The sequence below is a fragment of the Pongo pygmaeus genome, chromosome 10 (assembly GCF_028885625.2).
Source record: "Pongo pygmaeus isolate AG05252 chromosome 10, NHGRI_mPonPyg2-v2.0_pri, whole genome shotgun sequence".
Lineage (NCBI taxonomy): Eukaryota > Metazoa > Chordata > Mammalia > Primates > Hominidae > Pongo > Pongo pygmaeus.
Window position 1 is genome coordinate 18,992,014 of NC_072383.2, and position 24,170 is coordinate 19,016,183.

General features: G+C 38.1%; 1 protein-coding gene across 1 annotated transcript in view; it reads left to right on the plus strand.

The window, feature by feature from the left end:
• PIK3C2G (phosphatidylinositol-4-phosphate 3-kinase catalytic subunit type 2 gamma) overlaps positions 1 to 24,170 on the plus strand; it is a 379,881-nt gene that overhangs the window by 223,167 nt on the left and 132,544 nt on the right. Inside the window, exons 22-23 of the mRNA XM_054443284.2 lie at positions 4,213 to 4,349; positions 6,221 to 6,390. Of these exons, the coding sequence (XP_054299259.1) occupies positions 4,213 to 4,349; positions 6,221 to 6,390 (307 nt within the window). The remainder of the gene's footprint in view (positions 1 to 4,212; positions 4,350 to 6,220; positions 6,391 to 24,170) is intronic.

A 24,170-nucleotide genomic window follows, 5' to 3' on the forward strand; every position in this document is an offset into this window, starting at 1 on the left:
GTCACTTTGTATGTAATGTCCCAGGAGTTCTGAGAGAAATTTTCAGGACAAATAAAAATTCTTCAAGATTTATTTTATCACTGGTCCTCCAATTTTGATGAACATAAAAATTACATAGGCGAATGGAAAGAGTAGATACAACCTACCCCCAACCCAAGCGCACTAAATCAGACTTCCCCGGAGGTGGAGGAGAGGCTCAAAGGTTGATTGCAAAAAGCTGCTCAGGTGTTTCTTATGCACCCTTGTCTGAAAGACACCACCTCATATAACACCACCTTGAGTAATTTTATCCCTAAGAGCCTTGCTCCTTAAAGTGTGAACCGCAGACCCACAGCACTGACATCACCTAGGAACTTGTTAGAAATGCAGACTCTCAGGCCGCACCCCTGCCATACTCAATTAGAACATTTTAACAAAATCCCCAAACGTATTAGTGCGTTTTCACACTGCTATAAATACCTGTGAGAGGTGACAGCGTGCTGGCAGTCCTCACAGCCTTCGGTCGCTCTCGGCGCCTCCTCTGCCTGGGCTCCCACTTTGGCAGCACTTGAGGAGCCCTTCAGCCCACCGCTGCTGTGTGGGAGCCCCTTTCTGGGCTGGCCAAGGCCGGAGCCAGCTCCCTCAGCTTGCGGGGAGGTGTGGAGGGAGAGGCGCGGGCGGGAACCGGGGCTGCGCGCAGTGCTTGCCGGCCAGCTGGAGTTCCGGGTGGGCGTGGGCTTGGCGGGCCCCGCACTCGGAGCGGTCTGCCGGCCCTGCAGGCCCCGGGCAATGAGGGGCTTAGCACCTTGGCCAGCGGCGGCGGAGGGTGTGCTGGGTCCCACAGCAATGCCGGCCCACCAGCGCTGCGCTGGATTTCTCGCAGGGCCTTAGCTGCCTTCCCGCGGGGCAGGGCTCAGGACCTGCAGCCCGCCATGCCTGAGCCTCCCCCCGCCTCCGTGGGCTCCTGTGTAGCCGGAGCCTCCCCTACGAGCGCCTCCCCCTGCACCACGGCGCCCAGTCCCATGGACCACCCAAGGGCTGAGTAGGGTGGGTGCACGGCGCAGGACCGGCAGGCAGCTCCACCTGCAGCCCCAGTGCGAAATCCACTGGGTAAAGCCAACTGCCCTGAGTCTGCTAGGGACGTGGAGAACCTTTACCTCTAGCTCAGGGATTGTAAATACACCAAATGGCACTCTGTATCTAGCTCAAGTTTTGTAAACACACCAATCAGCACCCTGTGTCTAGCTCAGGGTTTGTGAATGCACCAATGGACACTCTGTATCTAGCTACTCTGGTGGGGATGTGGAGAACCTTTTTTTTTTTTTCTTTTTCTTTTTCTTTTTTTTTTTTTTTTTTTTTTGAGATGGAGTCTGGCTGTGTTGCCCAGGCTGGAGTGCAATGGCGCAATCTCAGCTCACTGCAAGCTGGGAGGTGGAGAATCTTCATGTCTAGCTAAGGGATTGTAAATACACCAATCGGCACTCTGTATCTAGCTCAAGGTTTGTAAACACACCAATCAGCACCCTGTGTCTAGCTCAGGGTTTGTGAATGCACCAATCTACACTCTGTATCTAGCTAATGTAGTGGGGACTGGAGAACCTTTGTGTCTAGCTCAGGGGTTATAAACGCACCAATCAGCACCCTGTCAAAGCAGACCACTCCGGCTCTACCAATCAGCTGGATGTGGGTGGAGCCGGATAAGAGAATAAAAGCAGGCTGCCCAAGCCAGCAGTGGCAGCCCACTCGGGTCCCCTTGTCTGCTGTGGAAGCTTTGTTCTTTCGCTCTTTGCAATAAATCCTGCTGCTGCTCGCTCTTTGGGTCAACACTGCCTTTATGAGCTGTAACACTCACCGCAAAGGTCTGCAGCTTCACTCCTGAAACCAGCGAGACCACGAACCCACCGGGAGGAACGAACAACTCCAGACTCGCCGCCTTAAGAGCTGTAACACTCACTGTGAAGGTCCGCAGCTTCACTCCAGAGCCAGCGAGACCACGAACCCACCAGAAGGAAGAAACTCCGAACACATCCGAACATTAGAAAGAACAAACTCCAGATGGGCCACCTTAAGAGCTGTAACACTCACCGCGAGGGTCCCCGACTTCATTTTTGAAGTCAGTGAGACCAAGAACCCAGCAATTCCGGACACACCTGGACTGGGTAATTAATAAAGGAAAGAGGTTAAATGGCTCACAGTTCCACATGGCGGGGGAGGCCTCAGGAAACTTACATTCATGGCAGAAGGTGAAGTGGAAGCCAGGGCCTTTTCTACAAGGCGGCAGGAAAAAAGGGGGGAGAATGGAGAACTGCTAAACAGTAATAAAACCATCAAATCTTGTGAGAACTCACTCACTATCGTGAGAACAGCATGGGGGAAAACTGCCCACATGATCTGATCACCTCCCTTCCTCCGCACGTGGGGATTATAATTTGAGATGAGATTTGACTGGGGACACAGAGCTAAACCATACCACAGAGTTATTTGTATGTGCATTAAAATTTGAGAAATGCTTCATTAAAGGACTATAAGAATGAAACCACACATGTTACTCTATGTACATAGAATTATGTTCGAAGAATTTAAATAGTGTATGATATATACTAGCTTAAAATGTATAAAATGTAATTTATGATTTCAATTAATGAGCAGAATTTAGCCACCATGATTGCTATAAATTAGGTACAAGATTTTCTGGATAGTCAGCAATTCAAGGCTTGTGATCAGTGGCTTGGGATTTAGCAAGCATTAACTCCCTAGATCTACGTAGTTGGAAAAGCAATTGACATTGCTGCAGCAAAGTATCCAAAAAGGTGCAATCATCTAAGTCCTAATTTTGAGCATGGTCAAAGGTAAGATGGCATTGAAACACTCAGCAACCATGTAGAAAGTGACTTTCTTCAGGAAGTATTAAATAGAGGAACTGGAAAAATGAGGAGGGAAGTTTTCAGGATTAAAAAGCATCACCTACTGACATTAAATGTTTTAAATCTGCTATCTCCCTTAACACACATGAGAAAACCTGGGCAACAGCCGAATACTATTAGGAGAGAAGGGAGAAGCATCATGATACTATGGATATTCCCAGGACCTGTCTCTGGAATGTGAAGTTTCCTTCTGATCCACAAATGTAGATGCCCAATGATCACAACAGGACTATCAGATGTTAAGAGAAATTAAGGCTGCAAACTGGCTGTAACTGACCAAATTCAGCACAGATAAGTCTTTTGTTTATCACCACCATAATCTACTTTAATGTTGTTTAATTTGAATGCTTTTCAGGTAGATCATTAAATGGTCAATTTAAAACACTCAACCATCTCTCTGTTCATGTAGTTATATTTGTGTCCCTGGTCTCTCTGGGAATTTGAGTTTGCAACTCTTGCAATTATCGAGACTATGGAAATCAGAAACTCTAGACTTTAATTTATTTTAATGACTGTATTTATAATACTGTACTTTGTGGGTTGTTTTGTAGACATTATCCCTGAGAGAGCTTTAAGTACTGGATCTAAATTGCTGTTCTGTACAGTATAAAAATCAGAAGGTTTACAAATATTTACATTCCAATAACCTTACGAGCACAATTAAAAAAAAAAGCCTTGATGGATATATGGCCAGTGGAGCAAAGTTCCTATTTAAGTTCAATCAATATATGCTCCCTTTAAAAAAAATTACTATTGTAGTTTCTCTTTAATATTGACTGACAAGGAAGGAGGAGGTGGCTCTCTAGATGTTCACTGCTGAGTTATTCTGTTCACTCCCAGAAATGTAACATTTAACTGTGAAGCTTTTTTTAACCTGAACATTGATTTTTATAATATATATGCAGTGTTTGTTATGGAGAGTGTATTTGGCTCCCTTAAATTGTAAATATGTTTGTTATCCAAGCTTAAATGTCCTCCCTTAAACTGTAAATGAGTGCACCAGCCATGTGATAATTAATTCACTACTCAGTGGGGTCTCTGTTCATCATCAAGATTGGCTTGCTACCACAGCTCTAGAAAAAATATTAAAGCTGCTTCTGATAAATCCGATCCAAACACAAGTAGCCTCATTGTTCTCCAAGATTTTGGGAAGAATTAGAAAGAGATGCATCTAGATAAGCCTCCTCCAGAAAAGATTTGAAAAGGAAAGGGGTAATCCAGTAGTGCTGGAAGCTATTGTTATATTTCCTAAGGCTCCCTCATCCTGTGATGAAGGAATTGTCTCTGTAATCTTTTTTCTCTCTACCAGGATTGGTGCAGATGGTACCTGATGCTGTGACCCTAGCAAAGATTCATCGCCATTCTGGACTGATAGGACCATTGAAAGAAAATACAATTAAAAAGTGGTTCAGTCAGCACAACCACTTAAAGGCAGATTATGAAAAGGTTTGTCCTGCTGCAGATCATTTTAAATAATGTACTTAAATAAGAATATGCTCTGGTTCATTAGATATTCTGGTTTGTAGAAAAGTAAATTAAGTGCACTTTGAGTTCTAATTCAATCATCAGCCCAGTAATAATGACCCAGTTTAAATGATATATTAACTACATAAAAGTTTCTGTATTTTATTTAGTTTCTGGGTGAAATTCCTGGTTATCAATAAAATTTTTTTTTGCTCAGCTGCCATCCTGACATCAATCTTACCCCAGAAACAATACCCCTTTAAATTACCTCCTTTAAGTAATCTCCAACTTCTATAAATACCCCTTCTTTTCTTTGCCATACATTTCTTCTGCCATTCTCTACTTTTTCATCTCCCATTTTCTTAATGGTTTGCAAAATGCAAAATAGAGTTTATGTATGCCATAATTTTACCAAATATACTGTTTTATTTGACTGCAAACACTTTTTCTCAACGTTTACTTCATTCTGGTATCTGGCTTGCAGTGTACAGTTGTGCAGGTTCTGCCCTATATTAGGGATCTTGGCTAAGGAGATGAGTGTGGCTAGAACCAGGCCTTGTTCCACTTGCCAAGCTATGATCTAGTACAGCTGGGTCCACCCAGAGGAAGGAGCACCTAAATGCTAATTCATGCAAAAATGCACCATTAGATTTGCCTGGTACTATCCTGTGCACTGAAATCCCCTTATTTTGAGAAATTCCTCAAACCTGGGTAAACTGAGATGATTGGTCACCCTACCTATGATAAAAAGGCCATGATAAAAAAGACCCCAGAGTTCATCTATTCCACACTTCCATAACATTGCGTTGGAGCAAAATACAAGCTTTACAGGCCAAATAATAAATAATTAGATAAAATTACCTTGAAGTCTACTTTTTAGCTGTTCCCAAAATTATAACTTCAGTTTTGCATTAATCCTTGTGGTTACATTGTTTCCAAATACATCGCTCTTCACAACCACCATATGAAGGACATATTTTATTATTTTCACTTTCTAAGTGAAGAACATTTGGATTGACAAATTAAGTGACTTGCTTAGGCAAATGGGAGACCTAGAACTAAGGCACCCTAGCATGCAGGCTGGTGACCTAGCCTTCACTGCATCAAGGCAGCCCCTCCATGCTAGGAGACCCATAACCTTGTCCCAACCAGTCATTCATGGTTACACCACCAAGTTGATGAAATGATGTATACCCAGGAGACCATTTTGGACACAAAGTGTATTTTTGGAAAGAAACGTCTGTTCATTAGAGAAACATAAGCACAAATAGACTTAATGATAATCTGCTTCCACCCACACAGGCATTCACTCTTAAATACGTACTATACCAAACAGCTTCAGACATCAGTTGTATTGATGACTTATTTGTAAAAATACACATGAAATGTTACAGATTTCTCAGTATAGCTTTCTCTGTATTCCAAAATTTCAAATATTCAACCATTGATATTTTAAAATTCCTCTGGGAATAGGCAATATTGGGCCATATTGTTCCTCCTTTTACTTTGAAAAAAATCATTCAATATTGTATATTTGAGGTATCAAAAAATCACACTAGGAAACCTCTCTAGTGAACCAATGAAAATTAGCTGCATCTGAATGAAGGAGATATTTTCCGCAGTTTCAGTGAAAACATTCATCTATTAGGTTAAAGAACAATTGTTCCATATTCTTCTGTAGCAGATCAAGAATCAGCTGCTTAACTGTACCCTTCTGTCCACTGAAATGTAGAAATTTTTCCTGATTATGTAATTTTGCTTCTTATCATTTACTTTTTATGATTACCTCTGATGCTAATGCATTTGCTCATTTTTTGTTGTTATTTTTGCATGATTATTTTTCAATGAATTAGGCCTTGAGGAACTTTTTCTACTCCTGTGCTGGCTGGTGTGTGGTAACATTCATCCTGGGAGTATGTGACCGTCACAATGATAATATCATGCTGACAAAGTCGGGCCACATGTTTCATATTGACTTTGGAAAATTCTTAGGTCATGCACAAACATTTGGAGGGATAAAAAGGTCAGTGCACAAGTGTTTATTACGGTAATTAAGCAATGTCCTAAGCAATATGTATAACATGTAATTGCACAGAAACCCTGCTGATGACTTGCTCCCATCTCTCAAATCCCCCAAGGTAATATAAACATGATAATATATCTAATAAGATTGAAGAAAAGATTTAAAGTAGATTTTTAATGCAACAAATTTGGTTTCCTCAAACTGGTAGTAGACTAAACTGGTCTTCCCCCATAAGAAGCAGCTAATCCTGTTTTAGTCTGAGTGGTTTGAAATAATATTTTTTGTTTCCTTATGAACCTTGAATGGACAATGAGGTATGAATTGATGATCTCAAAACATCTGATATATTGCTCATAGCAAATCATCACTGGTCTACACATATTAATACTAGCTTACTTCCCACACTGAACTAGCCTTTCATCATTCCACAGATATTTAGGGAATACCTACTATTGAAGGATACAACAGTAAACAAGACAGACACAAACCCTGATCTCTTTCTAGTAGGGGTGACAGACATTAAACAAGTTTACAAGCTAAGAAATGACACGAGAAAATGAGAAGTTATTTTAGAAAACTAAGGCAGAGAAATGGAATAGAAAGTAACTGGAGTGGGGATACTATTTTAAAGAGGCATCTCGGAAGACATGACAAAGAGCTGTGTCTGTAAGACCACCTCATGGAGATCCATGAGAAGAGTATTCCAGGAAGAAAGAACAGCACATATAATAGCAGTGAGCACATAAATGAGCATGGCATGTTCCAGTGACAAGAAGACCTGGAGTCTGCAGATGGGATAGAGAGGGGCGGGCAGTAGGAGGTAAGGATGAAGAGTTTGGTGGAGGCCCAATCAGGGAGGGCACAGAGGGCATATAGAGTGTGGCTTTTATTTTTTAAGTTCAGGAGAAACTTTTCGATTTTGTGGTTTTCAAAAGCTTTCCTTGATACCTTGTGTAATGGAGACCAGTGAAGAGACTACTGCAATAGAGTGAGACCAGTAAAGGTAGAAGTAGTAAAAACCGACAGATTCAGGATATATTTTGAAGACAGAGCCACAGGATCTGCTAACTGATCAGACGTTGTCTGTGATTAATGCACTGGAGGAGGGCCACAGAAGGTCAGAGAAGAAAACATTCAAGGATGATGCCTAGATTGTTTTATCTTAGCAAATGACTGAATAATTATATTATTTACTGAAATAAGGAATACTGATAGATGAATAGGTTTTGTTTCATTTTATTTAAGCCAAAAGTAAGGAAATCAGAGGTTGAACACTAAAAATCTTTAAAAATATATTTCATATGAAGGTAGAAATAGGATCAAGCCATTCCAAAGACTAATTAGTCACTTTTGCCTGAGAACAGCCCCTCAATATAAGAAATAATAATATTTCTTACAAGATAATGTGATCGAATTTATACCAGATGGCCATAACCTGGCATTAAAATACCAACATAAACTACATGATATATACAAATGGATTATTTTACTTTTTGTTGCTTTCAATACATTGCTTTCTTTAATAAATAGCCTCAAAAAATTCACCACATATTCATTCACTTTTCTTTTTCTTTTTCTTTTTCTTTTTCTTTTTGAGATGGAGTCTCACTCTGTCACCCAGGCTAGAGTGCAGTGGCACGATCTTGGCGCACTGCAACCTCTACCTCCTGGGTTCAAGTGATTCTCTTGCCTCAGCCTCCTGAGTAGCTGGGACTACAGGAGTGTGCCACCACACCTGGATAATTTTTGTATTTTTAGTAGAGATGGGGTTTCACCATGTTGGCCAAGCTGGTCTCGAACTCCTAGCCTCAAGTGATCTCCTGCCTCGGCCTCCCAAAGTGCGGGGATTAGAGGCATAAGCCACCATGCCTGGCCTTCATTCACTTCTTAAATGTCCACTGGGAATGGTCTGTGTACCAAGGACTGTGGTAAACATTGGAGATACAAAGATAATTAATATGCATTTACCATGAAAGTTAGGGATACTCTTTCAAGTACTGCGAATACAGACACATAAATGATTATTATAAAATGTTATAAGGGCAGAGATGGAGAAATGTACAGACCATGAGAATGTCATAGAGGAGGGATACCTAGCTTATGAGGGACAAATGTCAATTAACATACTTGAGTGTATATAAAATTTATTCATGTAACAGTTTTTTCCTGAACTCTACCTTTTTCTAAAAATTCAAAGATTCAGTTTGGACATCTTTTTTAAAAATTTTGATGTATTGTACACTGGCAATTTGGGGTACCCTTATTCATTTATTCCACTGGCTTCTGTATTGTTCATGTGAGTGGTTTAAAATGAAAAAAGATATTTCAGCTCTACAGAAAAAGTTCCAGTTGGCAGACATAAAAACGTAAAGAAAAGATTATTAAAACAGTATGGTAAGTTCATATACCAGGGTCTGTAGAGAAGATCAAGCTCCAGTTTGGTTGCTTGTTGATGCTACAGCAGCTACTGCTACTTCTAGAGTTTGACAATTTTAAACCTTTCTTAGGCAGCATCATAGGTCAATTAAAAATGTGCCCAGCATACGGCCACACTCATGATTGGTTCTTAATATTTTCTGCTGAATTAAGCAGCCAGTAAACCAATCATCAACCATTCAATAATTATTGATAGGATGAATGAAAATGAAGTTGCCACTGTCTTCCTTTGAGAATATTAGTTATTAACCACCAGCTAAGAAGGCCAACTGCAGCTCCATGAGCCATATGGATTATTGTTTCTAAGATTTTATGTCCGCTGGTGGCTCCCATAAGGCTCATCGGCAGTGTCTCCTTGGATTACTTTCTCAGTGCTGATACATTTGCCCTAAGTTTGTTTAATGGTAAAACTGAACTATACCTATTACACTATCTTTTGAATTATAGGAAGCATCTAATACTTCTCCTCCTAAGCTCTTTCAGTTTCTGGAATTCATAGAATGTTGTTTTGTAGGACAGCTAACTTCTTCCATACTAGGTTCATTGTGTGTTCTTATTGTTTTCTAGGTACACAAAAGTCCTTTTACAAGTCTTTTAGGTCCTATAAATAGGACCTTTGTATTACTCCAGGATAAATGAACATTCTTATTTGTCTCACATTTATTACGTTATGGACCCCTTTTTTAGAGAGAAACCTGGCCCACACCTAGTTTCTGTACACATACTCAGATGTATTAACCCACTTATGCCAGAGGTTGCAAATTTTTCTTGTGAAAAATCAGACCTTGGCGATGACCTTGAGCAGTAGGATATAAATAACTCCCACAAGCTTAGCGTTCCAGTAATGGAACACTAGGCATAAATGGGTTTAATAACACCCCCCCACCACCATAATATACAAAACCAAATTTATAAATCATGCCCTAAGACTGTCATAACATCCCATAGTCTGACAAGATCATATAATGCTCCAATACCAACCAACAATAACCCTAGGTCATAGTCTTTAATGTAAAATGCTGCACCCACTGGAAGCATAGCATTTATATGTACAGATACATGTGTTTCGTCTATTGTCTATTTCTTAAAAACATGGAAGGGAAAAGCATTTGTATGAATTTTTATGGTTTACACAATATTATTATTATTATTATTGCCGTTTTATTTGTATTTATTTATTTTTTTAGATGGAGTCTCGCTCTGTTGCTGAGGCTAGAGTGCAGTGGCACAATCTCAGCTCACTGAAATCTCCACCTCCCTGGTTCAAGCAATTCCCCTGCCTCAGCCTCCTAAGTAGCTGTAATTACATGCCACCATACCTGGCTAATTTTTTTGTGTTTTTAGTAGAGACAGGGTTTCACCGTGTTGGCCACTGGTCTCGAACTCCTGACCTCAGGCAATTCGCCCTCCTCAGCCTCTCAAAGTGCTGAGATTACAGGCATGAGCCACCGTGCCCAGTTACAAAATATTATTAACATATATTAACTAACCCATTGTGTATTAACTAACACAGCAAAGAGGTGATATTCTTATAAGAAGGATCTTGAGAAAAAAACATTTCTTAGTGGGCTGCTGCCCTTTATACTCATGCTTACATCACCATTCCAGAACGTCTCACACTAAGCTTCTGTGTTACTCTGTTTAGGGTATGTTACAGACAGTGAGCTCTCCTGGCTCTTGAATTAAATTGAGTCAGCCAAGCCACTCTCTCATTTGGAATCTATGCCCAGGTGTCCCTGAACAATTCCTCTGAATTCAGTTCTCCAGGAATCTGGAAATTCTATTTTGATGCTCAGACCAACTTTGAGGCTCCCATAAACTTTCAAACTTCTAAGAGAGAAAAAATAAATCTTAGTTATGACTATGAAGGATTTCACATCCTGTGTATAAACAAATGATCCCTTCTTATTGGCTTTAGCTGTGAGACTAGATAAAGAGAATTTATGCCATCAGATTAAATCAAAGAACAACTGAGGTATTACTTAATGATTCTGGGGAAAATTTGGCTAATCTTTATAATGGAAGCAATAAGGAATTTCTCCAGCTCTCTGAAACCAATTGGTTTTACTTTTGAACTATTGCCTAATTATTATCTTCTTTTATGGGAGACAGGGTCTCACTCTGTCGCCAGGGCTGGAGTGCAGTGGCACAATCATGGCTCACTGCAGCCTTTACCTCCCTGGACTCAGGCGATCCTCCCACCTCAGCGTCCCAAGTAGCTGGGACCAGAGGCATGCACCACCATACCCAGCTAACTTTTTTATTGTTTTGTAGAGATAGGGTCTCACCATGTTGCCCAGGCTGGTCTTCAACTCCTAGGCTCAAGCAATTTAGACCTCGGCCAAAAATGCTGGAATTATAGGCATGTGCCACAGTGCCCGACCTATCTTCATTTTTTAATTTTCTTTCACCAAGATACAAATTAAAGTGGTTAACAAATTATGCATCCACAATTTTGCACTCAATTCCACTTTAACAATTATTTCTACAGAGTGATTTTTCATTACATAAAAGACTTCACTGTAGTAATAAACTCAAAATTTCAACTCAGTAATTTCTTGATTAATTTCATGCTCTTATAAAGCAGGAGAAATTGAGAAAAACATTTATTACTGATGTTTGTTGCTCTCCTAGCTCTTTATTTCATACTTTTATTTTTTAGACTAGACTGTGTTTTCATATTCTATATGGCCTTTCGCTTTGCTGGTGCTAGCCTAGCATTAAGTGTTTTTTGTAGCTTTCTTTCTAGACAATTTTAAAGGGCAATATGACCAGTGTTTAAGGTCAGGTATGCTGGAGACAGACTATGTGTTTTTGTTTTGTTTTTATTTATTTTTATTTTTGAAAAAAGTTATTATTTATGTCATTTATGATTGACAGATCATAATTGTATGCATTTATGGGATACAGTGTGATGAAATCAAACTAGTTAACACAGCCACCACCTTGCTTACCTATCACTTTTTTATGGTGAGACATTTGAAATTTACTCTGTTATTTTTACATTTATAATACATTACTATTGACTGTAGTCAACTGATGGACAATAGATCTAAAAGTCTATTCTACCGTCTATCTGAAACTTTATACCCTTTGATCAACAGCTCCTCATTCCCCCCAACTCCTCACTCCCTAAGACTCTGATAATCACCATTCTACTCCTAGAAATTAAACTTTATTAGATTTCGCATGTATGTGAGATCATGTGATTTTTTCTGTGGTTGGCTTATTTCACTTAGCATAATGCTCCCTGGATTCATTCATGTTGTCATAAATGACAGAATTTCCACTCTTTTAAAACTAAATAGTATTTCATTGTGTGTACGTACTACATTTTACCTCTTCATCCATTGATGGACATTTATTTGTTTCCATATCTTGGCTATTGTGAACAATACTGCAAAGAATATGAGAGTGAAGACATTCTTGCAACATATTGATTTCCATTCTTTTGAAGAAATACCCAGAAGCGAGATTATTCGGTCATACGGTAGTTCTATTTTTAGTTTCTAGAGGAAACTGCATACTGTTTTCCATAATTGCTGTACTAATTTATGTTCCCACAAACATTGCATAATTTCCCTTTTTTTAAACCCTCACCAACACTTAATCTTTCATGTTTTTGATAAACCCATTCTAACAGATGTGAGGTGGTTTCTCAGTGTGGCTTTAATCGCATTTCCTTGATAATTAGTGATGCCTAACCGTTTATGTGCTCATTGGCCATTTATATGTCTTCTTTTGAGAAATGTCTATTTAGGTTCTTTGCTTATTTTTTAATCAGTTCATTTGTTTTCTTGCTATTAAGTTATTTGAGTTTCTTATATAATTTGGATACTAACCCATTATCAGACAAATGGCTTGCAAACATTTTCTCTGATTCTATGGGCCATCTCTTCAGTTTGCTAATTGTTTCCTTTACTGAGTGGAAGTGTTTTAATTTGATGCCTTCCATTTGTCTATTTTTGCTTTTGTTGCATGTGCTTTTGGGGTCTCATCCAAAAAAAATTGCTGAGACCAATGTCATGGAGATTTCCCCTTATGTTTTCTTCTAGCAGTTTTATAGTTTCAAGTCTTATATTTAAGTATTTTCTCCATTTTGAGCTATTTTTTGTGGGTGATGTAAGCTAAGTTCCTAATTTTATTATTCATGTGAATATCCAGCTTATCAAACACAATTTATTGAAAGACTGTCTTCTTTCCATCATGTGTTCTTGGCACCTTTGTCAAAAACAAGTTGACCATAAATACATGGGTTTATTTCCGGGTTTTCTATCTTGTTCCCTTTTGTTCAATGTATCTATTTTTATGCCAGGACCATGCTATTTTGATTACAATCACTTTATAATATGTCTTGAAGTTGAGTAGTGTGATTCCTCTAGCTTTGTTCTTTTTGCTCAAGATTGTTTTGGCTGCTTGGGATCTTTTGTGGTTCCATAATAAGGATTGTTTGTCCATTTGTGTGAAAAAAAAATGACATCTGGTTTTTTAGGAATTGCACTGAATCTGTAGATTGCTTTGGGTAATATGGACATTTTAAAAATATTAATTCTTCCAATCCATGAACACAGAAAATCTTTTAAGTTTTTTCAATTTCTTTCATCCATGTTTTACAGTATTCACTATACAAGTCTTTTACCTCCTTGGTTAAATTTGCACCTAAGTATTTGATTTTTTTGTTGCCACCATAAATGGGATTTTCTTAATTTTTTTCCAGATAGTTCATTATTAGTATATAGAAATGCTACTGATTTTTGTATGTTTGTTTTGTGTCTTGCAACTTTAGTGAATTCCTTTATCAGTTCTAACAGTTCTTTAGTGGAGTCTTTAGGATTTTCTATATATATCATGTCATCAGCAAATGGAAACAATTTCACTTCTTCCTTTCCTATTAGGATGCCTTCAATTTTCTTTTTGTCTTGCCTAACTGCCCTGGCAACTTCCAGTACTATGCTGAAAAGAAGTGGTAAGAATGGGCATCCTTGTCCTGTCTCTGATCTTAGAGGAAAAGCTTTCAACTTTTCACCATTGAGAATAAAGTTAGCTATGAGTTTGTCATATGTGGCCTTTATTGTCCTGAGGTACATATCCTTTATACTTAATCTGTGGAGAGTTTTTATCATGAAGGTATGTTACATTTTGTCACATGATTCTTCTGCATCCAGTGAGATGATGATGTTATTTTTATCCTTCATTTTGTAAATTTAGTGTATCACATTTATTAATTTGGGTATGTTGAACCATCCTTGGATCCCAGGGTAAATCCCTCTGGACCATGGTGAATGATTCTTTTAATGTGTTCTGGAATTCAGCTTTCTAATAATACTTTCTTGAGTATTTTTGCATCTATCTACGTTAATTAGAAATATTGGCCTGTAATTTTCTTTTCTTGTAGTGTGCTTTTCTGGGTTTGATATCAAGATAATGCTAGTCTCGTAAAATGAGTTTGAAAGAATTTCTTCTGTTTCAATTTTGTGGAAGAGTTTGAAAAGAATTGGTATTCTTTTTTTTTATGTTTGATATAATTCAAGAGTAAAGCTGTCCAGTTGTGGGCTTTTCTTTGATGAGAGACTTTTTATTACTGATCCAATCTCCTTACTCATTATTGGACTATTCAGATTTTCTGTTTCTTTCTGATTCAGTCTTGGTAGATTATATGTGTCTAGGAATTTATCCAATTCTTCAAGGTTATCCAATTTTTTGGCATGTAATTGCTCATCCCATTTTTTAATGATCCTTTCTATTACAGTGACATCAGTTATAATGTCTCCTCTTTCACTTTTGAGTCATTTATTTGAATAGTCTTTCTTTTTTTCCTAGTTAGTCTAGTAAGCAGTTTGTATTACCATCTTGTAAACGGTTTATCACAAAATACAAACCATCTAGTAAACGGTTTGTATTTTGTATTTTGTTTATCTTTTCAAAAAACAACTGTGTGATTTTTTTTTCTGTTGTTTTTTAGTACTTATTTCATTAATTTCTGCTCTGGTCTTTGTTATTTCCTTTCATTTGCCAGCTTTGAACTAAGGTAGTTCTTCTGTCTCTAGACTTTTGAGGTGTTATGTTACATTGCTTATTTGTGATTTTTCTTCTGCTTTGACATAGACATTTATTGCTATGAATTTCCCACTTGGAACTGCTTTTGCTGCATGCAATATGCTTTAGTCTGTTTTGTTTTTATTTTTGTCTCCATGTATTTTTTATATTTTCTGTGACCCATAGGTTGTTTATGAGCATGTTGTTTAATTTCCACATATTTGAGTATTTTCCAAATTTCTCCTGTAGTTGATTTCTAGGTTTACAGCATTGTGATCCAAAAATATGCTTAATATAATTTCAATCACCTTGAATTTGTTATTTTCTTTTGTGACCTTACATGATCTGTCCTAGAGAATGTTTCATGTGCACCTGAGAAGAATGGGTATCCTACTGCTATTGGATGGAATGTTTTGTATTTGATCTAAAGTATAATCTACGTCCAATATTTCTTATTGATTTTATTTCAATCCCTGAACACAGGGTCTTTCTACTGTTTTGTTTTCTTTGAATTCTTTCTTTAATGCTTAATAGTTTTTATCGCAGAGATCTTTTACCTCCTTGGTTAAATTTATTTCTATTTTACTTTTTTGTGACCATTGTAAAAGGAAGTGCCTTTTTGATGTCTTTTTCAGGTAGTTCTCTACTGGCATATAGAATTGCTACTAATCTTGTGTATTGATTTTGTATCCTGCAACTTTATTGAATTTGTTTATTTGTTATGGCAAATTTTTTGTGAAGTCTTTAGTATTTCTATATAAATGATCATGTCATCTGCAAACACGGACAAATTTGACTTTCTGCTTTCCGATTTGAATGTTCTTTTTTTCTTTCTGTTGCCAAATTGCTCTAAGTAGGACTTCCAACACTATGTTGAATAAAAGTGGTTAAAGTGGGCATCCTTGTCTTCTTGTTCCAGATCTTAGAGGAACAATTTTAACTTTTCCTCATTTTGTATGATGTTAGCTGTGGGTTTGTCATATATTGACTTTATAATGAGTATTTTCCTTTTATACCTAATTTGTTGAGAGTTTTTATCATGAAGGATGTTAAATTTTATAAAATACTTTTTCTGTAACTCTTGAAGCAATTATATGATTTGTGTCCTTGATTCTGTTATTGTGATGTATCACACCTATTTATTTGCAGCTGAATCATCCTTGCATCTCTGATATAAATCCCACTTGATCATGGTGACTGATCTTTTTAATGTGTTGTTGAATTGGTTTGCTAGTAATTTGTTGGGGATTTTTGCGTCTATGCTCATCAGACCTGTGGTTTTCTTTTTTTGTTGTGTGCTTCTCTGGTATTGGAACTAGTGTAATGCTGGCCTCATAAGATGAGTTTGGAGTGATTCTCAGCTTTTTTCTATTTTTGGAAGAGTTTGGTAAGAATTTGTATTAGTTCTTTTTTAAATAGAATTCAGCAGTAAAACCATCAGGCTCTGGGCTTTTCTTTGATGAGAGAGTCTTTATTACTACTTCTGTCTTGTTACACATTATTAGTTCAGGTTTTCTATTTCTTCATGATTTAATCTTGGTATGTTGTATGTATTCAGTAATTTACCTATTTCTGCTGGATTTTCCAGTTTGTTGGCATATAATTGCCCATAATAGTTTCTTCTGAGCCTTTGTATTTCTATGATATCAGTCGTAATGTCCCTTTTAAAAATCTTTGATTTTACTTGTCTTTGCTCTTTTTTTCTTAGTCTAGCTAAACGTTTGTTAATTTTATTTATTTATTTTTAAAGAACCAACTGTCTTTGTCATTGATCTTGTGTATTTGTTTTAATCTCTCATTTATTTCTGTTCTGATCTTTGTTGTTTCTTTCCTTCCAGTAATTTGGGGTTTAGTTTTTTCCTGTTTTTCTAGTTCCATGAGGTATAACATTAGGTTGTTTTTTAAATATCTTTCTATTTTGTTGATGTATGCATTTATTGATATAAATTTCCCTCATAGAACTGCTTTTGCTATATCCCACAGATTCTAGTATGTTGTGTTTCCATTTGAACTTGCCTCAAGGAATTTTTTTTAATTTTCTATTTAATTTTTTCCTTAAAAATTATTTAGTCTTTATACTAAATATATAAATGGCTTGCACATCATAATTATAGTATTACATTATTCTGACTTTGTCTGTGTACTCACTTTTACCAGTGATTTTAATACATTCAGGTGTTTTCTTATTACATGTTAGCATTCTTTTCATTGAGAATAAACAACTCCTTTTAGCATTTCATGTAAGACAGATCCAGTGTAAATGAATTTCCTCAGTTTTTATTTTTCTAAAAAAGTCTTTGTTTCTCCATGATGTTTTAAGAATAGCTTTGCTGAGTACTGTATTATTGACTGACGGGTTTTTTTTTTTCATTCAGCATTTTGAAGATGTTATCCTGCTTTCTCCTGCCCTGCAGGGTTTCTGCCGTGAAACCCACTGAAAGCTGGATGAGTCTCGGCTAAAAATACGTTTCTCTTGCTGCTTTCAGCATTCTTTCTTTGTCTTTAATTTTTGATAATTTGATTATAATGTGTCTTGGGGAATTTCTCCTTAGTTTAAAATTTGATTGGTAACCTCTGGGCTTCCTCTACCTGAACAATGTCATAGATTGGGAAAATTTTCAGACATTATATCCTTAAATATGCTTCCTAGGCCTTTTTCTCTCTCCTCCTTTTTGAGAATTATTATTATGTGGAGCTTAGTTTGCTTAATGGTGGCCAATAATTCCCATAGGTCTTTTTCACTCTTTTTTCCTTCTCTGATTGGATAATTTCATATATCTGGTCTTGAAGCTCACTGACTTTTGTGTGAACAAGTCTGTTGTTTATGTTTTCTGATGAGTTTTTCAGTACGGTTATTGTGGTTTTTTTCTTTCTAGGATTCCTATTTGGTTTTTTATTAAATTGTTCCTCTGTCTTTGTCAAATTTTTTATTTTATTTCTGGATGGTTTTCCAAATTTTATTTATATTTTTTAAACATTTTCTTTGTTATTCACTGAATTCTAAGAAGATTATTCTGAATTCTTTATCAGACATTTTATAGAACTTCAATTTTTCTGTGTCCATTACTGGAACTTTGTTGATGTTGTTTTTCTTTTTTCTTTGCTTTGCTTTTCCTTTTTTTTTTTTTTTTTTGACAGTGTCAACTATCCCTAAGTTTTCACAATCCTTGCATATTTTCACTGATGCTCACACATTTGAGAAGTTGGCCATGTCTTCCAGCTTTTGCAGGTGATCTTTGGTGGTTTGGTACTTCACATTAGAACATAATCATTTGTCTGCTGTTACTTTCCATTCTGGGGAAGGCTTATCGTGAGTACCAGAACTAAAATACTGCACAAGACCTAACTTGCTGCCCCGCCGTTGTTTCTCAGTCTGGGGAACACTTACAAAGAGCACCAAAACTTAAGCCACAGTGGAAATTAAATACAATATTGATTCTTCCTATCCATGAGGATGGGATGTTTTTCCATGTGTTTGTGTCTTCTTTTATTTCCTTGAGCAGTAGTTTGTAGTTTTCCTTGAAGAGGTCCTTCACATCCCTTGTTAACTGTATTCCTAGGTATTTTATTCTCTTTGTAGCAATTGTGAATGGGAGTTCATTCATGATTTGAGTCTCTGTTTGTCTATTGTTGAAGTACAGGAGTGCTTGTGATTTTTGCACATTGATTTTGTATCCTGAGACTTTGCTGAAGTTGCTTATCAGCTTAAGGAGTTTTGGGGCTGAGATGATGGGGTTTTCTAAATATAGAATCATGTCGCCTGCAAACAGAGACAATGTGACTTCCTCTCTTCCTGTTTGAATACCCTTTATTTCTTTTCTTGCCTGATTGTCCTGGCCAGAACTTCCAACACTATGTTGAATAGGAGTGGTGAAAGAGGGCTTCCTTATCTTGTGCTGGTTTTCAAAGGGAATGCTTCCAGCTTTTGCCCATTCAGTATGATATTGGGTGTGGGTCTGTCATAAATAGCTCTTATTATTTTGAGATATGTTCCATCAATACCTAGTTTACTGAGAGTTTTTAACATGAAGGGATGTTGAATTTTATCAAAGGCCTTTTCTGCATCTATTGAGATAAACATGTGGTTTTTGTCATTGATTCTGTTTATGTGACAATGGATTACATTTCTTGATTTGCATATGTTGAACCAGCCTTGCACCCCAGGGATGAAGCTGACTTGATTGTGGTGGATAAGCTTTTTGATATGCTGCTGGATTCGGTTTGCCAATATTTTATTGAGGATTTTCGCATTGATGTTCATCAGGGATGTTGGCTTGAAGTTTTCTTTTTTTGTTGTGCCTCTGCCAGGTTTTGGCATCAGGATGATGCTGACCTCAGAAAATGAGTTAGGGAAAAGTCCCACCGTCTAAATTGTTTGGAATAGTTTCGGAAGGAATGGTACCAGCTCCTCTTTGTACCACTGGTAGAATTCGGCTATGAATCTGTCTGGTCCTGGACTATTTTTGGTTAGTAGGCTATTAATTACTGCCTCAATTTCTGAGCTTGTTCTTGGTATATTCAGGGATTTGACTTCTTCTTGGTTTAATATTGGGAGGGTGTATGTGTCCAGGAATTTATCTGTTCCTTCTAGATTTTCTAGTTTATTTGCATAGAGGTGTTTATAGTATTCTCTGATGGTAGTTTGTATCCCTGTGGGGTCAGTGTTGATACCCCTTTATCACTTTATATTGTGTCTATTTGATTCTTCTCTGTTTTCTTCTTTATTATTCTAGATAGCTATCTATTTTGTTAATTTTTTCAAAAAACAAGCTCCTGGATTCATTGATTTTTTTTGGAGGCTTTTTGTATCTCTATCACCTTCAATTCTGCTTTAATCTTAGTTAATTCTTGTCTTCTGCTAGCTTTTTGATTAGTTTGCTCTTGCTTCTCTAGCACGTTTAATTTAATTGTGATGTTAGAGTGCTGATGTGAGATATTTCCAGCTTTCTGATGTGGATATTTAGTGCTATAAATTTCCCTCTTAACACTGCTTTAGCTGTGTCCCAGAGATTCTGACACATTGTTTCTTTGTTCTCATTGGTTTCAAAGAACTTCTTGATTTCTGCCTTAATTTCACTATTTACCCAGGAGTCATTCAGGAGCTGGTTGTTCGATTTCTATGTAATTGTGTGGTTTTGAGTGAGTTTCTTAATACTGAGTTCTAATTTGATTGCACTGTGGTCTGAGAGACTGTGTTATGATTTCAATTCTTTTTCATTTGCTGAGGAGTGTTTTACTTCCAATTATATGGTCAATTTTAGAAGTAAGTGCCATGTGGCACTGAAAATGTGTATCATGTTGATCTGGGGTGGAGAGTTCTGTAGATGTCTGTTAGGTCCACTTGATCCAGAGCTGAGTTCAAGTCCTTAATATCCTTGTTAATTTTCTGTCTCGTTGTATTGACAGTGGGATGTTAAAGTATCCCACTATTATTGTGTGGGAGTCTCAGTCTCTTTGTTGGTCTCCAAGAACTTGTTTTATGAATCTGGGTGCTCCTGTACTGGGTGCCTATATAAGAATAGTTAGCTCTTCTTGTTGCATTGATCCCTTTACCATTATGTAATGCCCTTTTTTGTCTTTTGTGATCTTTGTTGGTTTAAAGTCTGTTTTGTCAGAGACTAGGATTGCAACCCCTGCTTTCTTTTGCTTTCCATTTACTTGGGAAGTTTACCTCCAGCCCTTTATTTTGAGCCTATATGTGTCTTTGTATGTGAGATGAGTCTCCTGAATTCAGCACACCGATTGGTCGTGACTCTTTATCCAGTTTGTCAGTGTGTGTCTTTTAGTTGGGACATTTAGCCCATTTACATTTAAGATTAATATTGTTATGTGTGAATTTAATCCTGTCATCATGATGCTATCTGGTTATTTTGCACACTAGTTGCTGCAGTTTCTTCACAGTGTCATTAGTCTTTATATTTTGGTGTGTTTTTGCAGTGTCTGGTACCGGTTTTTCCTTTCCATATTTAATGCTTCCTTCAGGAGCTCCTACAAGGCAGGCCTGGTGGTGATGAAATCCCTCAGCATTTACTTGTCTGGAAAGGATATTATTTCTCCTTCACTTATGAAGCTTACTTTGGCTGCATATGAAATTCTGGGTTGAACATTCTTTTCTTTAAGAATGTTGAATATTGGCCACCCCTCTCTTCTGTCTTGTAGGGTTTCTGCTGAGAGGTCTGCTGTTAGTCTGATGGGCTTACCTTTGTAGGTGACTTGGCATTTCTTTCTGGTTGCCCTTAACATTTTTTCCTTCATTTCAACCGTGGAGAATCTGATGACTATGTGTCTTGGGATTGATCTTCTCAGAAATTATCTTAGTGGTGTTCTCTGAATTTCCTGAATTTGAATATTGGCCTGTCTTGCTAGGTTGGGAAAGTTCTCCAGGATAATATCCTGAAGTGTGTTTTCCAACTTAGTTCCATTCTCTGATTCTCTTTCAGGTACTCCAATCAGTCATAGCTTTGGTCTTTTTACATAGTCCCATATTTCTTGGAGGTTTCATTCATTCCTTTTCATTCTTTTTCTCTAATCTTGTCTGCCTTCCTTTCAGCAAGATAGTCTTCAAACTCTGATATCCTTTCCTCCATTTGGTCAACTAGGCTATTGATACTTGTTTATGCTTCACGAAGTTCTTGTGCTGTATTTTTCAGCTCCATTAGGTCATTTATGTTCCTCTCTAAACTGGTTATTCTAGTTAGCACCTCCTGTAACCTTTTATCAAGGTTCTTAGCTTCTTTGCATTGGGTTAGAATATGTTCCTCTAGTTCAGCATAGCTTGCTATTACCCCCCTTCTGAAGCCTACTTCTGTCAATTTTTCCATCTCATCCTCTATCCAGTTCTGCACCCTTGCTGGACAGGTGTTGCAGTCAGTTGTAGGAGATGAGGCATTCTGGCCTTTTGGGTTTTCAGCGTTTGTTTGCTGATTCTTTCTCATCTTCATGAGACAAACTCACTAATTCTTCGTGAGTTTGTCTACTTTCAGTCTTTGAGTCTGCTGACCCTTGGATGGGGTTTTTGTGGGGACCTTTTTTGTTGATGCTGTTGTTGTTGCATTCTGTTTGTTTTTCTTTTAATGGTCAGGTCCCTCTTCTGTAGGGCTGCTGCCGTTTGCTGGGGGTTCACTTCAGGCTCTACTCATCTGGTAACTCCCACGTGTGGAGATGTCACTCGAGAAGGCTTGCGAACAGCAAAGGTGGGTGCCTGTGCCTTCTCCTGGGATTTCTGACCTCGAGGGGCACTGACCTGATGCCATTAGGAATGCTCCTGTATTGGGTGTCTGACAACCTCTGTTGGAGGGTCTCACCCAGTTGGGTGGCATGGAGAGCAGGACCCGTTTAACGAAGCACTTTGACTGTCCCGTGGTAGAGGGGTTGTGTTTCACTGTGGGGAAAACCCACTCATCTGGGCTGCCCAATTCTTCAGAACTAGCAGGAGGAAAGACTACGTCTGCTGGCCTGCTGAATCTGTGGCTACCCCTCCTCTTAGGGGCTCAGGCCCAGGGAGATCAGAGTTCTGTCCCTGAGCCCCTGGCTGGAGTTGTTGGAGTTCCTGCAGGGAGGCCCTGCCCAGTGAGTAGGAGTGGGTCAGGGTCAGGCATGAAGAAGCACTCTGGCCACAGTCTGCCATAGCTTGTGTGTTGGGCTGTGGGGGATACCTCTTGAGACCAAGCTTTCCAGCCTCCTTGGCTCCAGCCGGGAGGGGTGGGGAATTAGGAAGGGGGAGTGCAGCCTGGAGCTATAGAGATGGCTGACGCCCATCCCTCGCCCTGGGATCTTAGTTTGTTAGGTAGCTCTCTGTCCCAGTGTTGACTGCCGCCTCTCCCACAAGGACCTCACAGGGCTTAGACAGCAGGCAACTGCAGCTGTGGTGCTGGCCACCTCTCCTCCCAGGAGCTTAGCAGGGTTAAGCAGATTTTAGCTGAGTGGCTGTTGAGAATCTGTGCGGCTCCATGGTTGGGACCCTAGGCCCCAGTGGTATCGGATCTTCCAATTCATGGGTTGCACAGTTCCATGGAAAAAGCATGGTTTCCCATGCAGGGTAGCATGCTCACTTACCGCCTCCCTTGGCTGGGGGGTGGGGGCTGCCCTGCCCTATGTGGCTCTCAGGTGGCCCACTGCGCCATACTGCTCTTCCTTCCTCTCTGTGGGTCACGCCAGCTGCCTAGTCAGTTCTAATGACAGAATCTGGATACCTTAATTGCCAGTGCAGGATTCGCACACTGTTATGGTTCTTTTCAATGGAAGCCTCTGATAGCCGCTGCTTCTAGTTGGCCATCTTGGCCCTGCCCCTAATTTGTATCTCTTAACAATTTATTTCAGCAGTTGTTTTTAATAGCTTTTTCTTCTAACTCTCTAAAACTGCTTTACACACCACCCTTAGAGTGTTAGAGAATTCTGAGTATGGATGTGCATCACTTATACCATTGAGCCTTTTTTTCTCACTTCCATTTGTTTTTTGTTATTAATTAGCAGACTTTTATTTTAGCTTAAATAACTCCCGTTAGCAATTCCTGTAAAGCAGGGCTAGTGGTGATGAACTCCATTAGCTTTTGTTTTTATTTTTTCCCTCATTTCTGAAGGACAACTTTGCCAGGTAAAGTATTCTTACTGGCAGGTTTCTTTTTTTTCTTCAGCAATTTGAATATATCATCCTATTCTCTCCTGGCTTGCAGGGTTTCTGCTGCAAAATCTGTTTAAAGTCATATTTGTAGTCCATTGAATGTGATATCTTCTTTATATGTTGTTGCTTTTAGTATTCTTTCCTTACCTTTGATTTTTGATAATTGGAGTGTGATGTCTTGGGAATTTCCTCTTTGAGTTGAATTTAATTGATGACTTCTGAATTTTCTACATCTGAATGTTGTCATCTTTCCTCAGATTTGAGAAATTTTCCATCATTATTTTATTAAATATGCTTTCTAGGCCCTTTTCTCTCTCCTCTCCTTTAGGAACTCCTACTAGTTGAAGGTTAGTTAACTTGACAGTGTCTCTTAATTCTCATAAACTTTCTTCATTCTTTTTCATTATGCTTTTCTGTTGTTTCTCTGATTGGATAATTTCAGATGTCCTGTCTTTGTGCTCACTGTTTTTTTCTTCTACTTGATCATGTCTACTGTTGAAGCTTTCTAATAACTTTTTCAGTTCAGTTATTGTATTCTTTATCTCTAGAATTTTTATTTGGGTTTTTGACATTTTTTATATTTCTTTGTAAGATGTATTCTTTTGTTTTCCATATTTCATTTAATTTTCTATCTGAATTTTCTTTTAGTACCTTGAACTGCTTTAAGAGGAGTATTCTGAATATTTTA